The following is a 19869-nucleotide window of genomic DNA, read 5'->3' on the forward strand; positions in this document are numbered from 1 at the left end:
CAATCTTGGGCCATCTTGGGCAATCTAGGGAAATCCTGGGCAATCTTGGGAGTTTTTCTGCATTCATCTTGGGATTTTCAAATTTGATGAGTGGCCTCACTGTATGCTGTATGTGACTTTTTGAATGCTGTTTGTTTAACAAGCAAACATTTGTGCCTGTTCAGGTTTAGCTTTGTGACAAACCATTTTTTTTTTCAAAACCAGGGATGAACGGCTTAAAAACCTAGATGTATTGAGAAATAATCGACACACACAAAAAAATACCTAAGTAGTTCTTTGATTGAAATCTTCCAATACCTGTAATGAGTTGTCGCCAAGCTGGATGGCATTGGGCGGTAGAGGGCGCCCATCGGCGCGGCTCCAGTAGCCCGAGATGAAGCTGTTCTGAATGGATACCCTGATGTAGATGGTTGAAGACAGGACACCAGACAGCTCCGTGGGGGTGATTGTGATGATGGGTTCTCTCTCCTCTGCAGACAAGACGAACAAAAACAATTGCGAGTGCACAATAAGCTCGGGCGAAAAATGATGCCGATGGCACATATGGAACACCATACTTTTGGTCAATTTTCATTTCCTCCGTCTGGATATCGTCCAACCACTACAAAAAATACTAATACTGCACATATCTTGCCTCCGTTGACACAATTTTTAGAAACATCTAAGTTACGAATTGTTACAAACAATTTTAGAGTGCATTTACTGATGACGGCATGCCATTTGCTCTATTTTGGTAAAACATTTTTTTTGTCAATTTTCAGGAACCAACTGACTGACAGACTGACACCCAAGTGACTTGTAGAGCTTTAAAAAAAAAAAAATTACCTAGCATGAGATTCAGTCTTATGACACTAGTCATGTTGGCACAGTGGTTATGGCATGGGTTCCATTCCTGCCCTGGTCCATATGTGGATTTGGTATTCAGTCCCTACCTGATTCCGTGGGTTTTCCCCAGAATATTCTCCCGGGGTTTTCCTCCCACCTCTGTAACTGTAATCGTTTTTTTCACTCTCTAGAGATTGTAGTTGTAACTTAACAACCACACAGCTGTTCCCAAAATGTTTTTGAATGTCTATTTGACAGTGCAAAATGATTTACTGTAATTGTTTTTTCCACTCTCTTCTTTCTATGGGTTTCTTCAGGCTTGCGAGCTACAGTGCCTTGGGTGTTTTTGAGGAATCCGCGGTTTCATTACCAGAAATAAATAATAATAATAATAATTAGTAAATAAGCCAATTGATAGCAAACACAAATGTGACATTGTCAATCTTACCCTGGCCCAGAGGGGTGCAACTTCCACCAATGATTCCAGGGTTTCCTTGGAAACCGGGGGCGCACCTGTTAAAGAAAACAGGGTTAACTGTTTATTGTGAACAAAAGAACAATTGAAACTGAAGTTAGCTTATAATTATCATAGATATATCATAGAAATATGCCCACTTCCGAAATTCAAGAAATACATCAAATTAAAGCTTATTTCATCGTCTTTTATTTTCTGTTCAATTTTTTGTGGGTTAACAATGACTTTTGGGGGAAAATGCCATACAAAGATGATCACCCCTGAAAGAAGACCTGAAGCCCATCGCCGTTTTGAAAAATGATGCCTTTTCTCCATCCGAATTTGACAGAAAAACGAGCTTGCAGTCCTTTTCACGGCTTCCACCCTTCTTTTTTACAAACCCTCAGATTCATGGCCCATAAAATGCTCTAATGGCGAAAAAATTGATGGGCGTGCAAATCTATGGCCTGCAACCATAGGATGAAATATTTAACATTTTTTTTTAATTACAAAAACACTCTGAAGCCTCCACATTTTGCCACAGATAAGGTGCTATATTGTAGTCGAATACCACCTTGCGAGAGTGAGGAAAAAATGAAGTCTTGACTTACTGTCCGCAATCTCTCCCAATGTATGCCGCGCTACAGGCGTTGCAAGTCGGTCGGCCGTCAGTGTCTAGAATACAAGTCGGTGAGAACCTATTCGGGAGAAAAATCATCATTTATTCTAAATTCTGCTGCCTAACAAAACTGACTTTCAAATGTAATCACATTGGTTTAATACCTTACTCATCAACACCTTTCTATAATTTCAGATTTACAAATCTTTTCAATTTTTCTTTAAAGAAATCATTCCAGATATACGAAACAGGAAACTGCTCCAAAAAAAAAAAAGTTGGAGTTTTAAGTAGATACATTTTTAAAAATTGAGAAATGTTTAAGCCGAGCTTTCCTTTACTATTCTGAGGCAAATTGTTTACAACAGCAAATTTATCTTAAAATCAACAAAACATATCATAAAATTTGAACAAAGATCTTCTTACTGATTGGACGGAACGCTCAGCGGACAAGCGCATGGACGACAGTCGCCGGGCGTGCCGGATGTCGCGTCTCCATAGTAACCGGCCGCACAAACTTCGCAGTTGGTGCCAACAGTGTTATGCAGGCAGTCCTGTTGACATAAAAAAAGACGTGGGGAATAAATCGACTTACTTTTCTAAATTTTCTTAAATTCTGGGAATTTGGCAGGACAATGCAAGGAATATGCAATGTACATGTGAGGTTCAGGTGTAGTACTTGCGTTGTGAGGAAAACACAAGAGGTACATATATGGCACCAGTGACGCATAGGTATCGGGTATAAAAAGAGGAACATGGAAGGTACATGTGAAGTACACGCCAGGTAAATGATGGACACGCGAGGGTGTACATGAGGTACATGCAAAGCACGTAGGAGTTACATACAGGTACATGGGGAGGTACATGGGAGGCACTGGTACATATGAGGTACATATGAGGTACATGTGAGGTACATGATAGGTACATGTGAGGTACATGTGAGGTACATGTGAGGTACATGTGAGGTACATGTGAGGTACATGTGAGGTACATGTGAGGTACATGTGAGGTACATGTGAGGTACATGTGAGGTACATATGAGGTATATGTGAGGTACATGTGAGGTACATGCCTGTTTCACATGAGGTACATGGGAGGCACGTGTGAGCTATGGGTGAGGTACATGCAAGTATTAAGTGACATACAAAGAAGGCACATGCATTGAGGTAAATGTAAGTGACGTGAGGTACACAAAGGTGCACATTAGAGGTAAGAGTGAGGGTCAGTTGAGGTACAAATGATATACATGAGGGTTACGAAGGTGCCTGGTACTCACTATGCAGACACCGGTTTCTCGATTGCAGGTACTGGCATGTCCGTTACACTGGCAGGGAGCGCAGATGCCGAGGTACAAGCCCTGGTCTACACGGGAGAAACCGACGGCACAGTCCTGCAACAACAACAAACAACCCAGAACTATTAACTCCTCACTGCAAGATTTGACAAGACCGCTGTTCAGTGTTTTGAGAAATCATACTCTGTGTCTCATTCATCTGTGCATTGCGGAAACAAATCTTTGGGACTTTTGGTTATTCCCAGATTTCTGTGAAATCAAACATCATGTTACATCTATAACTTGTGTGACTTTAGGGAAAACTTGGAGTTATCTTTATGATTTTTGTTACTTTTGTGACTTCTGTTGATTTTTGAAGGTCATAATTTTAAAATTTATATATATATTTTTGAGGGGGGTTGTGTGTGACTTTGTTTCATCAATTCATTTTCACTTGGTTCTTACTAAATATCCTTTCAAATACTCTGCAAGGGAGCTTCACAGCTCCTCTCACTTTTGTGACATCTGGAAAATCATACTCGTCACCAACTTAGTGACTTCACTTTCATTATTTCTTTTACATGTTTCGCTGCGACTTCTAAAAAACCACACCTTAGGTCATCTTTGCAAATTTTCTTTCTTCTGAAAAATCATACTTTAAATCTTCTTTTTTTTTTACATTCTTTTACAACATTCAGTGGTCATTTGTGACTCTTCTTACTTAGGCCCCCAAAAAAGGCTCCGGTTTCTGGTATGCGCGCGCAGTAGCCATGCGCAGCAGTAGCCATGCGCTTCGGCAAAATGAAAAAGTTTTTTTTTCAATGAAAAATGATGTCTCAAAACCGCCAAACTCACTGGTTTGACTGGAATCCTGCAGCTGCACAATTTTAACCTGTTTTTAGATTGGGTTATGGTCGAGAATAAGCTTTATGTGGCCTCTCTGGACTCCCATATATTTGCACTAAGTTTAGTCGGGCACCATTTGCAGTCATCAGCTGACTTTGAAACAAAAAAATCAGGTAAAAAAAAAAAAAGCCGTGTCGCCGCACTACTTTTTGGACAAGCTCCATACCAGAAACCAGAGACTTTTTTTTTGGACCTTATGCGAGTTCTTGAGAAATCACAAAGCGAGCAACATCAGTGACTTCCGTTAGTAAACCGAGTATCTTACCTCACACGAGAGGCCTGTGTAGCCATCAGGGCACTGGCAATCCTCAACAGACATGGCTTGGGGCTGGCCTGTATTCTCAGGAACTAGAACAACAAAAAATTAAAAGACGTGTGCATCAAAGCCATTCTAGATATAAAATTTAGTGCGACATTTTTCCTGTCCCTGTTACCTTGGTACTTTGTAATTTAATAATAACTTGTCTTTATAAAGCAAGTATCCACCAGTATTGGTGCTCAAGGCGCTACATCATTATCACCCTGCTCACTGGGCCAATGAAACATACCAAAGACAATCTTTTAGCTCCCTGGGGAGTATACAGTTCGATGCTGCTATTTTAGCGCAAAGCAGCTTAAATCAACCAGCTCTGCCCTCACGGGTACCCATCTACTCCTGGGTGGGGAGAAGCAATGAGTGACAAAGTGCCTTGCCCAAGGGCACATGTACCATAACCCCGGGCTGGACTCGAACCCACAACCTGCAGAATTACCCGCAGACTGCGAATAATAATAATAATACCGGAGTCTTAAATAGCGCACGTATCGACCAACAATTAGGTACTCAAGGCGCTGGAAAATGTCTATTACTAAAGACAGGTAAATGAAGTTTATGAGGAATATGAGAACCATTATGTAGCACCCAATACAAGGTGCTGCGGCGCATATTGCAGCCACTGCCAGAAACACCGGGGCAAACCCCTTCTCTTAGCGATAAGTGTTATTGGGTTCTTTAACGTGCATTACACAACACACGGGACCTACGGCTTTACGTCCCATCCGAAGGACGAAGCAATAATGGTAAAGTGCACACGAGTCGAACACCGTAACCATTGGACCACAGCACCTCACGAATTCAATGCTCCAGACCACGAGGCCTCGGCACTCCACTTGCCATTCAAGTATCATTAAGAATGACTTCAAACAATTTTTGATTTGTTGGGTAGGTAGTTTGCTATTTGTAATCACTCTTGGTGGACGAGTGCATCAGAAATAAATCATAGATGTCAGATGTAACAGGGACAGCAAAAATAGCAGACCCCTAGTTTTTAAAACTATAAAACTGACCAACGATACTCTAAACTATGAAAATCACCAGCGATATCCATGGAGATACCGCGAAGTTTTCTAAAACTACAAACTGACCAACGATACTCTAAACTATGAAACTCACCAGCGATATCCATGGAGATATCGCGAATCCTTGTGCTCAGCATCTCTGAGTGGAAGGTGGCCCGGATGAGAATGTACTCCACGTCGGCCAGGGCCATCAGGAAAAACTTCCTTGTTGCTGGGGCCTGGTCCGGTCTTCGGAAGTTATCCTGAGATGGCCCCAAAAAAATTTAAAAATTGTGACTCGCTACTCAAAGAGTTTAAATCAAGTCCAATCAATTTTGAGGCCTCAAACACACAAAAAAAACAACCGACAGAACTACAACTTCATCTAAGTATTTTGTACTTGGCATCTATAAAGAGTTACTGAAGCATTAAGCATTGATATTTTTGCTTTGGGTCCCTTTAAAACTTGTTTATTTTGTTTTAGGAATTCTTAAATAAATAAAAGCTTACATTTTTGACTACAATCAAACTCTTTTACTTGGTCTGTAGGACACTGCGAGTGAGGACCTGCGAGTGGTAGCGACTCTATTGGCCACCGGGAAAGTCAATAGAAACGGGGGTGTGTGGTACCACCATTAAGTCGGTTCTCTTTTGTGACTTAGTGAAGTTCCAACCTCGTCCCCAGGGTGTCAAGCAGTACGCGCCCACCACTATCTGCTCTCTCGACCTGGTATTGGATCATTTGCATGTGCAAGATTTTTGAGCACGTATGCAAATGAGGAATAGTCTGGTGCATGCCTGTTTGTTACATTTGCGTTTGTTTTTGTATGCGGTGTCTGGGGTAAAAACAGAATCAATTCGTCGCAGCGCGAGCATGGCATGAGTTACGAAAACACGATTTTAATTTAATTAAACTGTTACGATCTTATTGAGACAACATGCAGTATCACGTTTCATGTTATTATGAACAAATTGGCAAGAAAATGAATATTTTCGAAAGGCATGGACGAATGATCGCGAAAACACCTACTGCACGTTGTGAATAACAACACCAAGTACACGATATATATCCATTTCTGGCCAATTGCGGTATGGAATCAGGATACAGGAAGAAAGTTTCCTATCCAGGGCTTACTATTGGAAACGATGTTGGAAATAAAGTAAGCACTGGGGACGAGGTTGGTGAAGTTCTGAACAGAACTGTTTCTTGTCAGAATCACATCAAGTCACACAAGAACAATTTGAGAACATGGTGCTACTGCAAACCCCTTTCTACTGAATGAATTTGAACTAAACTACCGCATTTGCCTTTTACTTGCAGGAATCTTTCCAAAAAATATTTCGAGTTGGTACCTCAATCAACTGGATGGTGTTGGTTCGAGTCTCCCTGGGTTGCAGAGCACGGTCGTAGTAGATCAGCCTGATGTTGTTGCCCTAAAATCACAGAAAAAGAAAAGCCATGACATTTACCACCGTACATGTGAAATTTCCAGGAACAAGCAGCTGAAGCCTTTGATACAAATGGCTTCAAAATAATCAGAGTTGCAGTCATGTCAATCGCAAGTCAATAACAACTCGGGTCACCATTAGCAGAGGGTTAACAATGTGTGTAGCTGGGCAAGGGATTAGAGACTGGAACACTTGCGATTAATTTGTGATGACTTGTGCGCAGATTCGACTACAATCCTGCAATTCGGGTGATTCACAATGCAGTGCGCCACCAAGAGTTTGCCACAGAGAGTTCATTTTTCCCAGTGCATTGTGGGAGATGGTTGACAAATTCGCAGTGCGGGACATTTGAAATTGTTTGTTTTTCCCGGTCAGTAGTTTCATGAGCATATGATTCGAGTATATGTTTGCCCTTTTCTTTTCTTTGTATTAATATGGTGATTTTTGATAAGGCGGCAGAACGCTATGCCCAAATCTATAACAAATTAACTCAAATTGTCTACTGACACTCATTCAAATGGACAATGTTTTGTCGACCGTAACCTTGAAAAGTTGACTCTCCATTGTTGGTAAAAAGATCAGTGCCTAACTGTAAGGAGACTTCAGGACTAGCTACTATTGACCAAGTGCATCTTTGAGCAAGGTTGATTAATTGTACGATCTACACGTTTCATTTTTATCAATTCAATGGTTCTTGCGTATTTCTAAACAAGTCACTTACATAGATTTCCACGTCGCTCTCCCCGTACTGCTGGCCCTCTACTGCCGCGTCGTAGCTGATGGTGTAGCGCAGGAAGCCACCGTAGGCTGTGACCTGGTCAAAAGGTTAAAGGTCGAAAGTCATCAGTCAATACACCGGCATGCAACTGGGAATTTAGAAAAATTGAGGAAACTCCAACCACACAAGTCTTTGTACAGTATTTTTCAATTTGTAATTTTTCAAATTGTAATTGCATTCACGAGAAGTAAAAAAACAAGGAAATCAGCGGATCCGAGGAAAAGTTGCACGCCTGAATACACACACTGCTTCTAAGATACAACCAGTTTATAAAATGCCTCATGTCTGGTCTTAAAGGTATAGTCCATCATTTGTAATTTGTGCATTTTGTTCATTTGAAGCAACATACGTACTAAAAATCTGAAGAAGGGTGCTGAACAATTAACCTGATGAAGTTTCAGCTCATATCAAAAGTTGTTGAATCATGTTTTGAATTGGGCCTGAATTCAGCGTCCGAGACACGTTCTCACTGAGCCGAATGCAGCTACGCGATGTCGCGCACCGATCCGACGAATTATAGCAACCGTGCGCGCGTGTGCCAACGCTTGCACGCGCTTAGCCGAATAAAAAAAACAAACTACTAACGGAAATTTCCTATGGTGCTAAGACGCACCATTGGAAAGGCCTTCTTTCGTTGTTTCCTTCAAAATGACAGCTTGCCAGAAAGAATAATTTCACAGGGAGTTTAGTTCCCTTACTATCTTTCAACCAAGCACGTTTTTCAACAATAATTACGTCAGTTACTTTTTGGACAGCTGCAAATGATGGACTATAGCTTTAAACCCATATGGGATTATATATGCAATTAAAGGTAGGTGATTTCGAAATATCAGTCAAAGTGACTGATGTTTTGCAAAGAAATAAGCCCACCCTGCAAGAGCCGAATTATTATCGGGCAGCCAATCATTCGAACTTTGGAAAGAAATAATTCAAGAACTAAATGTTGGTTGATTTTGTCATTCGACGTCTCATTCAAAAGTGAATAACTTTTATACTGCTAGGAAAAATAGCAATTGAAAAAAAAAAAAAAAAAAAAATTTCGAAGTGAAACTGGAAAATAGCACAGTGAACGCATCTTTAAGAGGAAAACTGGATAAATAAAAAAAAATCATTTTTACCTGATCTCCTCGGAACTTTGGCGGGAGGCTCCAGAAGTAGGCCTGCGGGGGCAACTGGTCAAACTCAGCGAAGATGATCTCATTGGTCGGTACGTTGATGGTGAAACCGCTGGAGTACAGCGAGCCCCCGGCACGGTTCCGGATGACCATGCTGCGCGGATCGTTGGGAGACTGGAACGTGACCCGCAGCTGTGAAGAAGAACACATGGAATATGAATTACAGCAAAACCTCAATAAGTCAAACTCTGATTAACTCCAAACAACTGTTAAAGCTATAGTCCATCATTTGCAGCCATCCAAAAAAGTAACTGGCGTAATTATTGTTGAAAAACATACTTGGTTGAAAGATAGTAAGGGAACTAAACTTCCTGTGAAGTTATTCTTTCTGGGAAGCTGTCATTTTGAAGTAATCAACGAAAGAAGGCATTTCCAACGGTGATTCTTAAGAAGTACCGTAGGAAAATTTAAATTAGTAGTTCGTTTTGTTATTCGGCGCAGCGCCCGCAAGCATTGGAACGACGCACAGGCGCGTGCGGTTGCTATAATTCGTCGGATCAGTGCGCGACATCGCGTAAAGCTGCAATTCAAAACAATTAAAAAACATGATTTAGCAACTTTTGATTTGAAATTGAGATCCTAGAATGCTGTTTTTCTCGGAATATAAAGCTGAAGCTGAGCTGAAACTTCATCAAGTAAGTTGTTCAGTATCCTTCATTAGATTTTGAACACTTTTGTTGCTTCAAACAAACAAAATGCACTAATTACAAATGATGGACTATAGCTTTAACTCCAAACAACTGTTAAGTCAAACAAAGAATCCATTCCCTTCAGTAGTATAACAATGATATACAACCCTGCTTAACTCAAAACTCTGCTGAAGTCAAATTTTGAACCTGTTCCCTTGAGGTTTGACTTATCAAGATTTCACTGTAGTTAAAATATATTTTGTATTATGCCAGTGTTGTAAGATTTGAGTCCAGGACTCGCACTCGAATCCGTCTCGAGTCGCAATTTCAGTGACTCAAACTCGACTTGAGTCACATTGGAAAGAGACTCGAACTTGGACTTCACCATCATGACTCGGACTTGATTCTAATGAGTTGTCACTCTCGAGTCACATAGGGCTGGACAGCTCAGTTGGTAGAGCACCAGCATGGTAATCCGGAGGTCGCAGGTTCAAACCCCGCTCCAGTCAATTTCTTTGCTAAACTTTAACACTAAAAATGGATGTTGGCGGATTCAGTTCACTTTCTAGCAGACTATGCTCGGGGAGTAATGGCCAATTAATCGACCAATCAGCACTGACCTGTTGCCGGTAGTAACGGGAGCTGGTGCATCCGTCGGTGACTCCCATACAGAAGCATTTGCTGCAGCCTTCTGCATTGCCAGTGGCTAGATTAAAGTAACCGTAGGTGCAGACGTTGCAAAGAGAGCCTTCAGCGTAAGCCTTTGAAGGGAGGAAAAAATTGTAAACCAAATTATTTTTCCACAAATGACATTTATTTGCAATTCACAATTGACAGACTGGAAATACAAGCATTACAGACCAACACACATACAGATTGCCTGATTATATACAAAAAAACACACATCACTTATTAAAAAAATAACACAAAAGTAAATAGTGAATTGGAGGCATGTCCCAATAAACACAAAGCTTTAGTAGCAGATGCTGTATAGATTAGACAACAGGACAAGATAGAATACAAGAGGACAGAGTCGAAGACCAAAAAATACCCAAAACATGTAAAACGACTAAAAAGAACAAGTGTACACAACAAAACTCTATTCACGAATCAATGAAGAATTCCTTCAACGAATAATAGTTTCAATAATATCAGTTTCAATTCCTCATCCTATAGCACACAGTCTACTAGAATATTTTTTTTACATAGAAATGCTTTGCAATGCTTGTTAAAGATACGTACATGTAGGATCATTTATTCTCTGTGCATTTTGTTGTGTGAAGCAACAAAATTGCTTTTTGTGAAAAAGTTTGCAACTTTGTTCAATGCTTATTTTCTTCAAATTAGGTTTTGCTCTTCACCGATTTAAACACTGTATACTCAGTGTGTTACCTCCCGAGTGCAAGTTGGAAAAAATCACTCGGGTGGGACAAAAACCATGGGTTGGGACCCGGTCGTGGGTTCGAGTCCCACCCGAGTGATTTTTTTCAACTTTCTCTCGGGAGGTAACACACTGAGTATACAGTGTTTAAACGTTGGTGAAGGGCAAAACCTAATTTGATTTATATCATCCCAACGCAAAATTCCATCTTATAATAGCTTATTTTCTTCTTTAGATGGAATAATTTCACAGGGTGTGTGATACCAGTCCTATCTTCACTTTGAGCAAGGTTTTGACGGTTTCTGTCATTAAAGCTATAGTCCATCATTTGCAGCCATCCGAAAAGTAACTGTCGTAATTATTGTTGAAAAACAAACTTGGATGAAAGATAGTAAGGGAACTAAACTCCCTGTGAATTTTTTCTTTCCGAGAAGCTGTCATTTTGAAGTAATCAACGAAAGAAGGCATTTCCAACGGTGATTCTTAAGAAGCACCGTAGGAAAATTTAAATTAGTAGTTCGTTTTGTTATTCAGCGCAGCGCGCACAAGTATTGGAACGACGCACACACGCGCGCGGTTGTTATAATTCGTCGGATCAGTGCGCGACGTCGCGTATAGCTGCAATTCAAAACAATTCAAAACATGATTCAGTAACTTTTGATTTGAAATTGAGATCTTAGAATGCTGTTTTTCTCGGAATGTACAGCTGAAGCTTAGCTGAAACTTCATCAGGTTAGTTGCTCAGTATCCTTCATTAGATTTTGAACTCTTTTGTTGCTTCAAACGAACAAAATGCACAAATTACAAATGATGGACTGTAGCTTTAAATCGGTAGGTACTGTTGGGAAAAAAAATTCAACGTGGCTTTAAACTGCCTTTACCTTGCAGGTACACTGGCCACCGTCGTCACAGCCCGGTACGGTACTGCCGCGGGGATCACACTGACAAGAATCTGCCAACAAAGACCAAAAAAAAAAAAAGGAGGTCACTTTATTAGTCTCTGACCAGGTCATTGTTTCTCAGTTTGAAGTACATCCTGTAGAGTGCAAGCCGACAATTATGCTCTTATGGTCTCAGTTGTGTAAGTAACAACTTGAACAGAGACTAAAGCCCGGTTCATACTCCACGCGAATGCAAAAGCGAAGCGAATTTGACATCATGAAACGTTCGCTGCGAAATTCGCCAGAGTTGAAATGTGCTCAACTTTTACGAATTCGCAGCGCGAATACTTGACACGACGTCACAAATTCGCGTTCGCTTTCGCGCCGAGTATGAACCGGGCTTAACATCTCAGTGTATTCATTAACCAACACTGTAGTCTACCGTTCTTCAGAAGATAACATGGGCCCACCTTCCTTGTAAGGAGATATTAATTAACCGAACACAGTAAAACACTGCTACTAGCTTGTTCAAAATATGAAATCAATGGAAATTGGGAAGACCTTCATGTATTCTATCAATAAATTGAATGAAAATGTTGTGGTGATCAAACCAAACAAGTTCTGAATTTCCTTCATGTGAAATTTCATGTGAGAGTGAAAAAAGCGGAGGATTTTGGAGGAATGAGGAAGGTACGGTAGAGCCCAGCCAGTATTACTTCACTTGGGGCTTAATGCTCCTTGAAACTTGGTAGGTACAAAGAGTGTGCCATTGGGTTCCTATTACTTCACATGGGGCTTGATGCTCCTTGAAACTTGGTAGGTACAAAGAGTGTGCCATTGGTTGCCTGTACAGTGGAGGATTTTGTAGAATTGAGGAGGTATAGCCCAGCCACTATTACTTCACATGGGGCTTGATGCTCCTTGAAACTTGGTAGGTACAAAGAGTGTGTCATTGGGTTCCTGCACGGTGACGGATTTTGAAGGATTCAGCAAGATTTCTTAACAAAAATGCCTAGGAACTTGAGCTGAAATGAGAACATATAAATGACTACAGACCTTGTTTTAGACAGCTACCACCGGGACGAGTTGGCTCACCATAGAAGGGCGGCTCACACCTGCAGAACAAGAAAATGTTTAGTGTTGGCTTAAAAAAATATCAAGTTATTTTCAATATTTAATCATACCTTCAGTCGGTACTAGCAAGAATATGAAAACAATGTTTACAAAAAGGAAAGCCAAAGGTGATGAAATGACGCATATTTAAACACTTGGAATTAGTTCTGAAATATTAATTTACTTTATTCATAAAAAAATATTAATTCTGTTAATAATTTATTTCTATACAAAATTGTTTAGTTCAAAGAAAGTTTGAAGCATTCTGACCAAATTTAATTCACTCAAATTAATGCTGTTCAAACTCATTTTTTTCAAACCAATTTCGTTGAACCTCATTCTGTGAATGCATTTACTGTAGACATGTAATTTGAGCAAAGTTATTTTGCTATAACTAGTTTCGGTCAAACTAATTTTGTTGTACTATTCTGATCAGACTCATTTAGATCAAATTTAATTTAACTATTTTGGTTTTGAAACAATTTCTGGTTCATTGTTTACCTTTCACAGTTTCGTCCCGCATAGCCTTCGGGGCACTGGTTGCATGTGACGCGTCCGTCGGTGTCAAGGTAACAGGTGGGCGAGAACCTAAAAGCAAAAAAAAAAACCCCACAATCACAGACAATTGTAAAGCGAAGCAAGCATTCTCTGAAATGTTGACTTTTATGTGTACCTCCATGTGGCAGCATTGCAATCAAGTCTATTTCCCGAAACCCCCCAAAATATCTCGAGGGTTGATAGGAATTAAGCCTGTTAAGACAAAAACTGTTTACAAAATGGCAGGCATTCCTAATTCAACTGCTGTCTGGAGACTGATACGAGTTGCACACAAACAGCCATTTGTTCATGTGGAATCTGTGATTATACTAGTCTACAAAGATTAAAACTGTTAACAAAAGTTGTGCAACTCTCAAAAGAAGTTTTGTGAAGTTCATTGTAAGCATACTGCGCAGCCAGCAACAAAGTTGTTTGCGGAAATCCTATGGGCTCTGTGCGCCAATGAAAGAGGGCGCCCTTTTACCTAGCAACGACGTCCCATGGGCGGGACATTTCGCTGGTTGACGCGCACCGTTCCTTGTGTGTGACGCACATACACCAGGGGATTTGTACTATGTACACGCAGTGGTACGGCCGCGCGTCGTGGCAAAATTGCAGTCGGGCAAGATGGCGTCGGTCGGTCACCCCAACTGTACGGTCTTTGCCAGTGAGGGGGTACTTGTGAACGGAGCGGATGCCAGGCCTAAGTTTACATGTAAGACCAATTCCCCCAAATCGGCTGTAGACAAGAAACACAATATATGGGGGCCACTTTGCATCCCTCACGTTAGCAATTTTTCCAATGGTTGTAAAAACAATTTTTTACAGTACCTGAAACCACCCAAAAGGTTTTTGAAATGTGAATGAGCATGTAGGCTTATAATACATGTAATGTGTTGAATCATTTCTTTCTTTCTGTTATAATTTTTAAGATCACCCTCAAATTTCCATCAAAAATGGACGGAAAAAGTTACCTAAGTTTTCCGTCCACTATTTGATGGAAATTTGAGGGTAATGTCAGAAAGCAATACAAATAATCAACTCAAATTATCTTTAGCAAAAGGCTGCATGTCCATTCATGTGTTGAAATTCTTCTTTGGTGGTTTCAGGTATTTAACAAAAAATCACAACCGTTGGAAAAACTGCTAGCGTGACGGTAGCAAAGTGGCCCCCTTTATTGTGTTTCTTGTCTGTAGCATACTGGAGCTTGCGTAACTAAGCACCAAAGCAGCCAACTACAGTTTCTGGAGTATCCGCTCCGTTCACAAGTACCCCATCACCGGCAAAGCAAGTACAGTTGGGGGTGACCGACCGACGCCATCTTGCCTGACTGCAATTCATTGCTGCGAAGTGCTGCCACTGCGTGTACATAGTACAAATCCCCTGGTGTACATGAGTCACACACAAGGAACGGTGCGCGTCAACCAGTGAAATGTCTCGCCCATGGGACGTCGTTGCTAGGTAAAAGGGCGCCCTCTTTCGTCGGCGCACGGAGCCCATACTCCAAGTAAAACAATGTCACGATGTTGGGACGCATTTTCTTGTACAATATCATCTAAATCTATTAAAAGTCAACTCACTGGTTTGGCAAGGCTGTGAGGGGGCACGGGCACGGCTGGCAATCGTCCCGGGTACCCAGCACCGGGTTGCCATAGTAACCAGGCAGGCACTGGTCGCAGCGGTCACCGCCGGTGTTATCTTGACATGCCTGGAGGGGAACAAAATGGAGGAATAAATAAAATTTGATTTTGGGAAGCTTTTAATTCAATACATTTATGATAAAATTAATTCCAATTTTTTTTTTTAACTTCTGAAGGGTAAAAATATGGAAAGGGCGACGTGCTAAAATGAGTCAACTGACAAAAAAAAATGTACATTTACACATTGTTCAGTTCATGCAACACATTTTATTTCCCAAAAAAATATCACCACAAATATTTATATTTGTTGAAATATTGAAATACCACTAATCCTCACTATAGGCCTTTTCACACTAGAGCCTCTCAACCCAGGTTGAACTTAACCCTGGGTGAATCCAGTTCCCCCCCCCCCCCCCCCACCAGGTTGAGTTTTGGATTATTCAACCCCACGTTCAACCCAGCATCGTTTCACACTTGTTTTGTGCATACCGAGCTTCTGTCTCTCCGTCGCTACAGTTTGAACCCTGGCGAGAATTTCAACCCGGGTTAAAAATCTCAACCCTGGTCTGGAGCAGGGTTGAGTTTGACCCGGGGTGAAACCAACCTCAGGGTTGATGCAGGTTTACGCAAGGTTGAACATTTTCAAGTGTGAAATGCCACACGTTGTCAACCCCGCGTCACCCCCAAGATTTGTCTAGTGTGAAAAGGCCATTCTAATTCCACCAAAATAATGTGTTGTAAATTATGATGGAAACATGATCGGTTTGGCCAAGTCACAACTGTACTTCCACGGAGACTGACTTCTCAACTTGTGTAAGTTTCAAATAATGTGCCTTATGTTTACTGCAGTGGTATTTATTCAGTATACAATGGGAACTACGTCTAGAATGACGACTTCAATTGTCAACAGAAAATGGAAAAAAAGAAAGAATGCACAAACAATTTGACTCCAACTCTCATGTGTTACCTGATATCCTGTTGCATGACAGCATGTCAATAAAAAAAGGTCAAAATGGAAATTCAGGTCAGAAAAGGAAAACACAATTAAATTGTTCATCAGAAACAGAATTTTTAATTTAATACCAATTGCTCTAAGGCTGTTCCAAAGTCTGAATGCAACAAACACGGAAATGCTTTTCAATTTTTGTGTATTTCTTTCATTGTAGAAATTGACCATGTCTCAATTTCAACAAATAAAAGTCTGCCAAAAGCAAACTGTACAAACATTTTCAGTGATCTGGAACAAAGAGAAATCATTTTTAAAAACTGGAAACACAGTTTTTTAACAAAGTAATTTTTTTAGCTCAAGTGTATAAGTACTAAAAATATAGTCCCTACAGTAAGACCCAAAATGACAGACAATACTGCCCCAAAAACAAAGTTATTTTTTGTCGTTGCCACAGTGGTGGCCAATGTACTGTTATGACACCATAGTCACAAAGTCAAGAACACAGAAAATTTAAGTGTGAGTATTTAACTGCTGAAGGTTTGGTTCCTGACTGTCAAACCTAAATTAACAGGCAACGGTAACCCAGAAACATAAATTCATTTTGTCGTGGCCACCGTGGTTAATTGTAAGTGGCTAAGACCACACCATGGTTTGAATTGGTGCTCGCCCTGCAGGCAACGGTACCCCAGAAACATAAATTAATTTTGTCGTGGCCACCGTGGTTACTTGCAAGTGGTGTGAATTGGTACTCACCCTGCAGGCAACTGTTTCCCAGAAACATGAATTAATTTTGTCGTGGCCAACGTGGTTACTTGCACATGGTTTGAATTGGTACTCACTCTGCAGGCAACGGTACCACAGAAACATGAATTGATTTTGCTATGGAACCATGGTAATTTGCAAGTGGCTATAGCCACACCGTGGTTTGAATTGGTACTCACCCTGCAGGCAACGGTACCCCAGAAAAATTAATTAATTTTACCATGGTAACTCGCAAGCGGCTATAGCCACACCATGGTTTGAATTGGTACTCTCCCTGCAGGCAACAGTTTCGCCAGCAACATAAATTTATATTGTCATGGCCAACTTGGCTACCTTGCACATGGTTTGAATTGGTACTCACTCTGCAGGCAATGGTACCACAGAAACATAAATTGATTTCGCTATGGCCACCATGGTAACTCACAAGTGGCTATAGCCACACCGTGGTTTGAATTGGTACTCACCCTGCAGGCAACGGTACCCCAGAAAAATTAATTAATTTTGTCATGGCCAACTTGGTTACTTGCACATGGTTTGAATTGGTACTCACTCTGCAGGCAATGGTACCACAGAAACATAAATTGATTTTGCTATGTCCACCACAGTAACTCCCAATTGGCTATGACCACACCCTGGTTTAAATTGGTACACACCGTGGTTTAAATTGGTACTCACCCTGCAGACGCCAGTCTCTGGATCACAGTCAGTGGCATGGCCATTGCATTGACAAGGGCCACAGACACCTAGGTACAGCCCTCCCCCGGTACGCGTGTAGCCAACGTCGCAATCCTACAGGAAGAAGGGCGACATTTTAATAATAAAAGTTGTTGAAAATCGCACACAATACCTGTACATATATAAAACTGTAAAAACAAATCCTTCCAAGAGTAAGCTGTACAGATTGTCTAGGAGCCAAATACTACAAACTCACCTCACAAGACAGCCCAGTGTAGCCGATGGGGCAGATGCACTGCTCTACGGCTAAGGCCCTCTCCCGGCCAGTGTTTCTGGGCTCCGCAATATCCAGGGTAACATCCTTGATGCTGAGCAGTAAACAAAAAACAATTTTCAGGAAACAAATAACAAATGCCAAAACAACCTTTATTTTTCTTTTTTTTATAATGCCAATTTGACATATTTGAGTCTGCAAATACCTAAAGCCTGCAAAATGGCAACTTGTCGATAGATTAATTTTGGACTATACTCCGGTATAAATTTTTTATTTTTTGGCTGCTGGAAACATTAAGTTAGAGGATATCATTCTTTTTTTCATGCTTAATCCTTATATTTTACCGTCCGCACATAAATATATTATCTACCTAGGCATTTCTTCTAAAAAAAACCCATGAATTTCAATAATTTATATATACGGAGTGTCATGGCCTAGCGGTTAAGAGCACCGGACTCATGCTCTGGTGTTTCAGAGGCAACAGTGGCATGGGTTCGAGCCCGGGCCCGGACACTTGTGCCCTTAAACAAGGCACTTAACCATTAAGCCGGAGGTCCCGTGTGTTGTGTAAGGCCTAACGCACGTAAAAGAACCCAGTAACACTTATCGCTATTAGAGAAGGGGTTTGCCCCGGTGTTTCTGGCCTCCAAGTTATACTCCCTTGTGGAAGTCCTTAGGAGAAGAACCAACCAAGTACCAAGTACCAAGTACAAAGACAATCAAAAACAATTAAAGAAAGCATTTAAAATATAGAAATTACATGTATGTACATGTATAAGATTTCTCAATTGAGCAAACAAGCTTTTGTCCTTACACAGCATAGGTTGTGGGCGTGCCATAGGTTGCCCTGATCAGAATCAGGTCCACGTCGGCCAGCAGCATCATCAGAAACTCTCGCTGGATTGGCTGCTCGTCCAGTCTACTCCAGTACGTCTGCACAAAAATTGACCAATCACAAAGTGTGTTAGACGAGGCTCAACCCAAGCTGAGAAGTTTGATAAGAAGTTGGCCCTGAGATTTCTATGTTTAATCGCAACGCCGATTTTATACATGTAGCTTCACTATTGCGTCTACAGCACTGCAGTTACTCTAAATGCCAAATGTGATGGTCAAACCTTAACAGGGTTCAAAATTAGCGGTTGCCCGCTAGCCAAATGCTGGTCAAAACAGCGGCGGGCTAGTCAAACTATTCTTTAAGTAGCCCGGACGGCGAGTCAAAATATTTTTAATTATAGAAATAAATCATTTAATTCAGGAAGTAAACCTCATCAATTTTTGTCTAGTTTTTTCAACTGTTTTAAAAGGTTAAATTATTAGATCTGTTTATTAAAAACACTGACAAAATGCCCTCAGAATTGAGCCTGAAAATGCGCCATTGTGTATTTGAGCTAAAAAAAAAATGCGGGCTAGTGAAAATGCCCGCGGGCTAGTTAAGAGTCTGTTTCAGTAGCCCGGCTGGCTAGTGAACAAACAAGTTAAGGTCGAACCTTGCTTAATGTATCTGGAGTAATGGGCCAGGTTAAAGCAGTTGAAGCAATTCAATGAAATTTCAGCGCGATCACTTTCACTTCCCGTGATGCGGACGTGAGAGAGGCTATTGTGAGCATGCGCATTCCTAAAATGTTTGCCCAACTTTGAATTGACTTGATTTCGGCACCGCCGTGCCACAGTCATTCGAAACGACGATAGCGCGGCAGACCTGTTGAGCCAAAGGGTGGTGCCCATGGGCGTCGCGAGGGGGGGCAAGGGGGGGCACTTGCCCCCCCCCCCCCCCCCGGAAAAGCAAAAAAAAAAAAAAAAAAAAAGGAAAAAGGAAAAAAAAAAAAAAAAAAAAAAAAGGCGCGAAGACAAAGTGGTGTAAATTTAATAAGTTGGGGGGGGGGGGCCAAATGTCCCTGCCCCCCTCTAAAACTGATAAATCGAGAATGTGTTGAGAAATACAAGCATTTTTTGGCAAAATTTTTTTTTTGCCCCCCTCTAGAAAAAATCCTGGCGATGCCCATGGTGGTGCCGTGCCAAACTCAATTCGCCGAGCCAAATGGTTCTAAGCGCCGTGCTATCGCCATGGAGAACTAAAAAAAAAGTCAAATTAATTGAGTTCTGCACGGCAGCAGCACGACGTCTAGAACAAGCCTACGGATCAAGCAGTTTTGTGATGTTTTGACCAGCACTTGACAGGTATCGTTCGTACGTTGCTATTTGCTCCTCGCCCCCGAACTTGCTCAAAGCTTCAAA

The 19869-nt window shown here is 41.2% G+C and overlaps 1 protein-coding gene across 4 annotated transcripts in view; it reads right to left on the minus strand.

Annotated features, from left to right (window-relative positions):
- The window catches only part of LOC119744428 (basement membrane-specific heparan sulfate proteoglycan core protein-like), a 164258-nt gene that overhangs the window by 38454 nt on the left and 105935 nt on the right, over positions 1-19869 (minus strand). For all 4 annotated transcript variants that reach the window (XM_038220356.1, XM_038220357.1, XM_038220355.1 and 1 more), the window contains 18 exons: positions 18449-18567; positions 17617-17728; positions 17361-17474; positions 14915-15042; positions 13299-13385; positions 12741-12799; positions 11685-11755; positions 10043-10183; positions 8737-8925; positions 7562-7654; positions 6745-6825; positions 5507-5654; positions 4340-4422; positions 3172-3285; positions 2322-2449; positions 1891-1977; positions 1274-1338; positions 298-470 (listed from right to left, as the gene is read on the minus strand). In XM_038220356.1, coding sequence (XP_038076284.1) covers positions 298-470; positions 1274-1338; positions 1891-1977; positions 2322-2449; positions 3172-3285; positions 4340-4422; positions 5507-5654; positions 6745-6825; positions 7562-7654; positions 8737-8925; positions 10043-10183; positions 11685-11755; positions 12741-12799; positions 13299-13385; positions 14915-15042; positions 17361-17474; positions 17617-17728; positions 18449-18567 — 1992 coding nt within the window. The remainder of the gene's footprint in view (positions 1-297; positions 471-1273; positions 1339-1890; positions 1978-2321; positions 2450-3171; positions 3286-4339; positions 4423-5506; positions 5655-6744; positions 6826-7561; positions 7655-8736; positions 8926-10042; positions 10184-11684; positions 11756-12740; positions 12800-13298; positions 13386-14914; positions 15043-17360; positions 17475-17616; positions 17729-18448; positions 18568-19869) is intronic.

This window comes from Patiria miniata, unplaced genomic scaffold (genome assembly GCF_015706575.1).
Source record: "Patiria miniata isolate m_02_andy unplaced genomic scaffold, ASM1570657v1 HiC_scaffold_7, whole genome shotgun sequence".
Taxonomy (NCBI): domain Eukaryota; kingdom Metazoa; phylum Echinodermata; class Asteroidea; order Valvatida; family Asterinidae; genus Patiria; species Patiria miniata.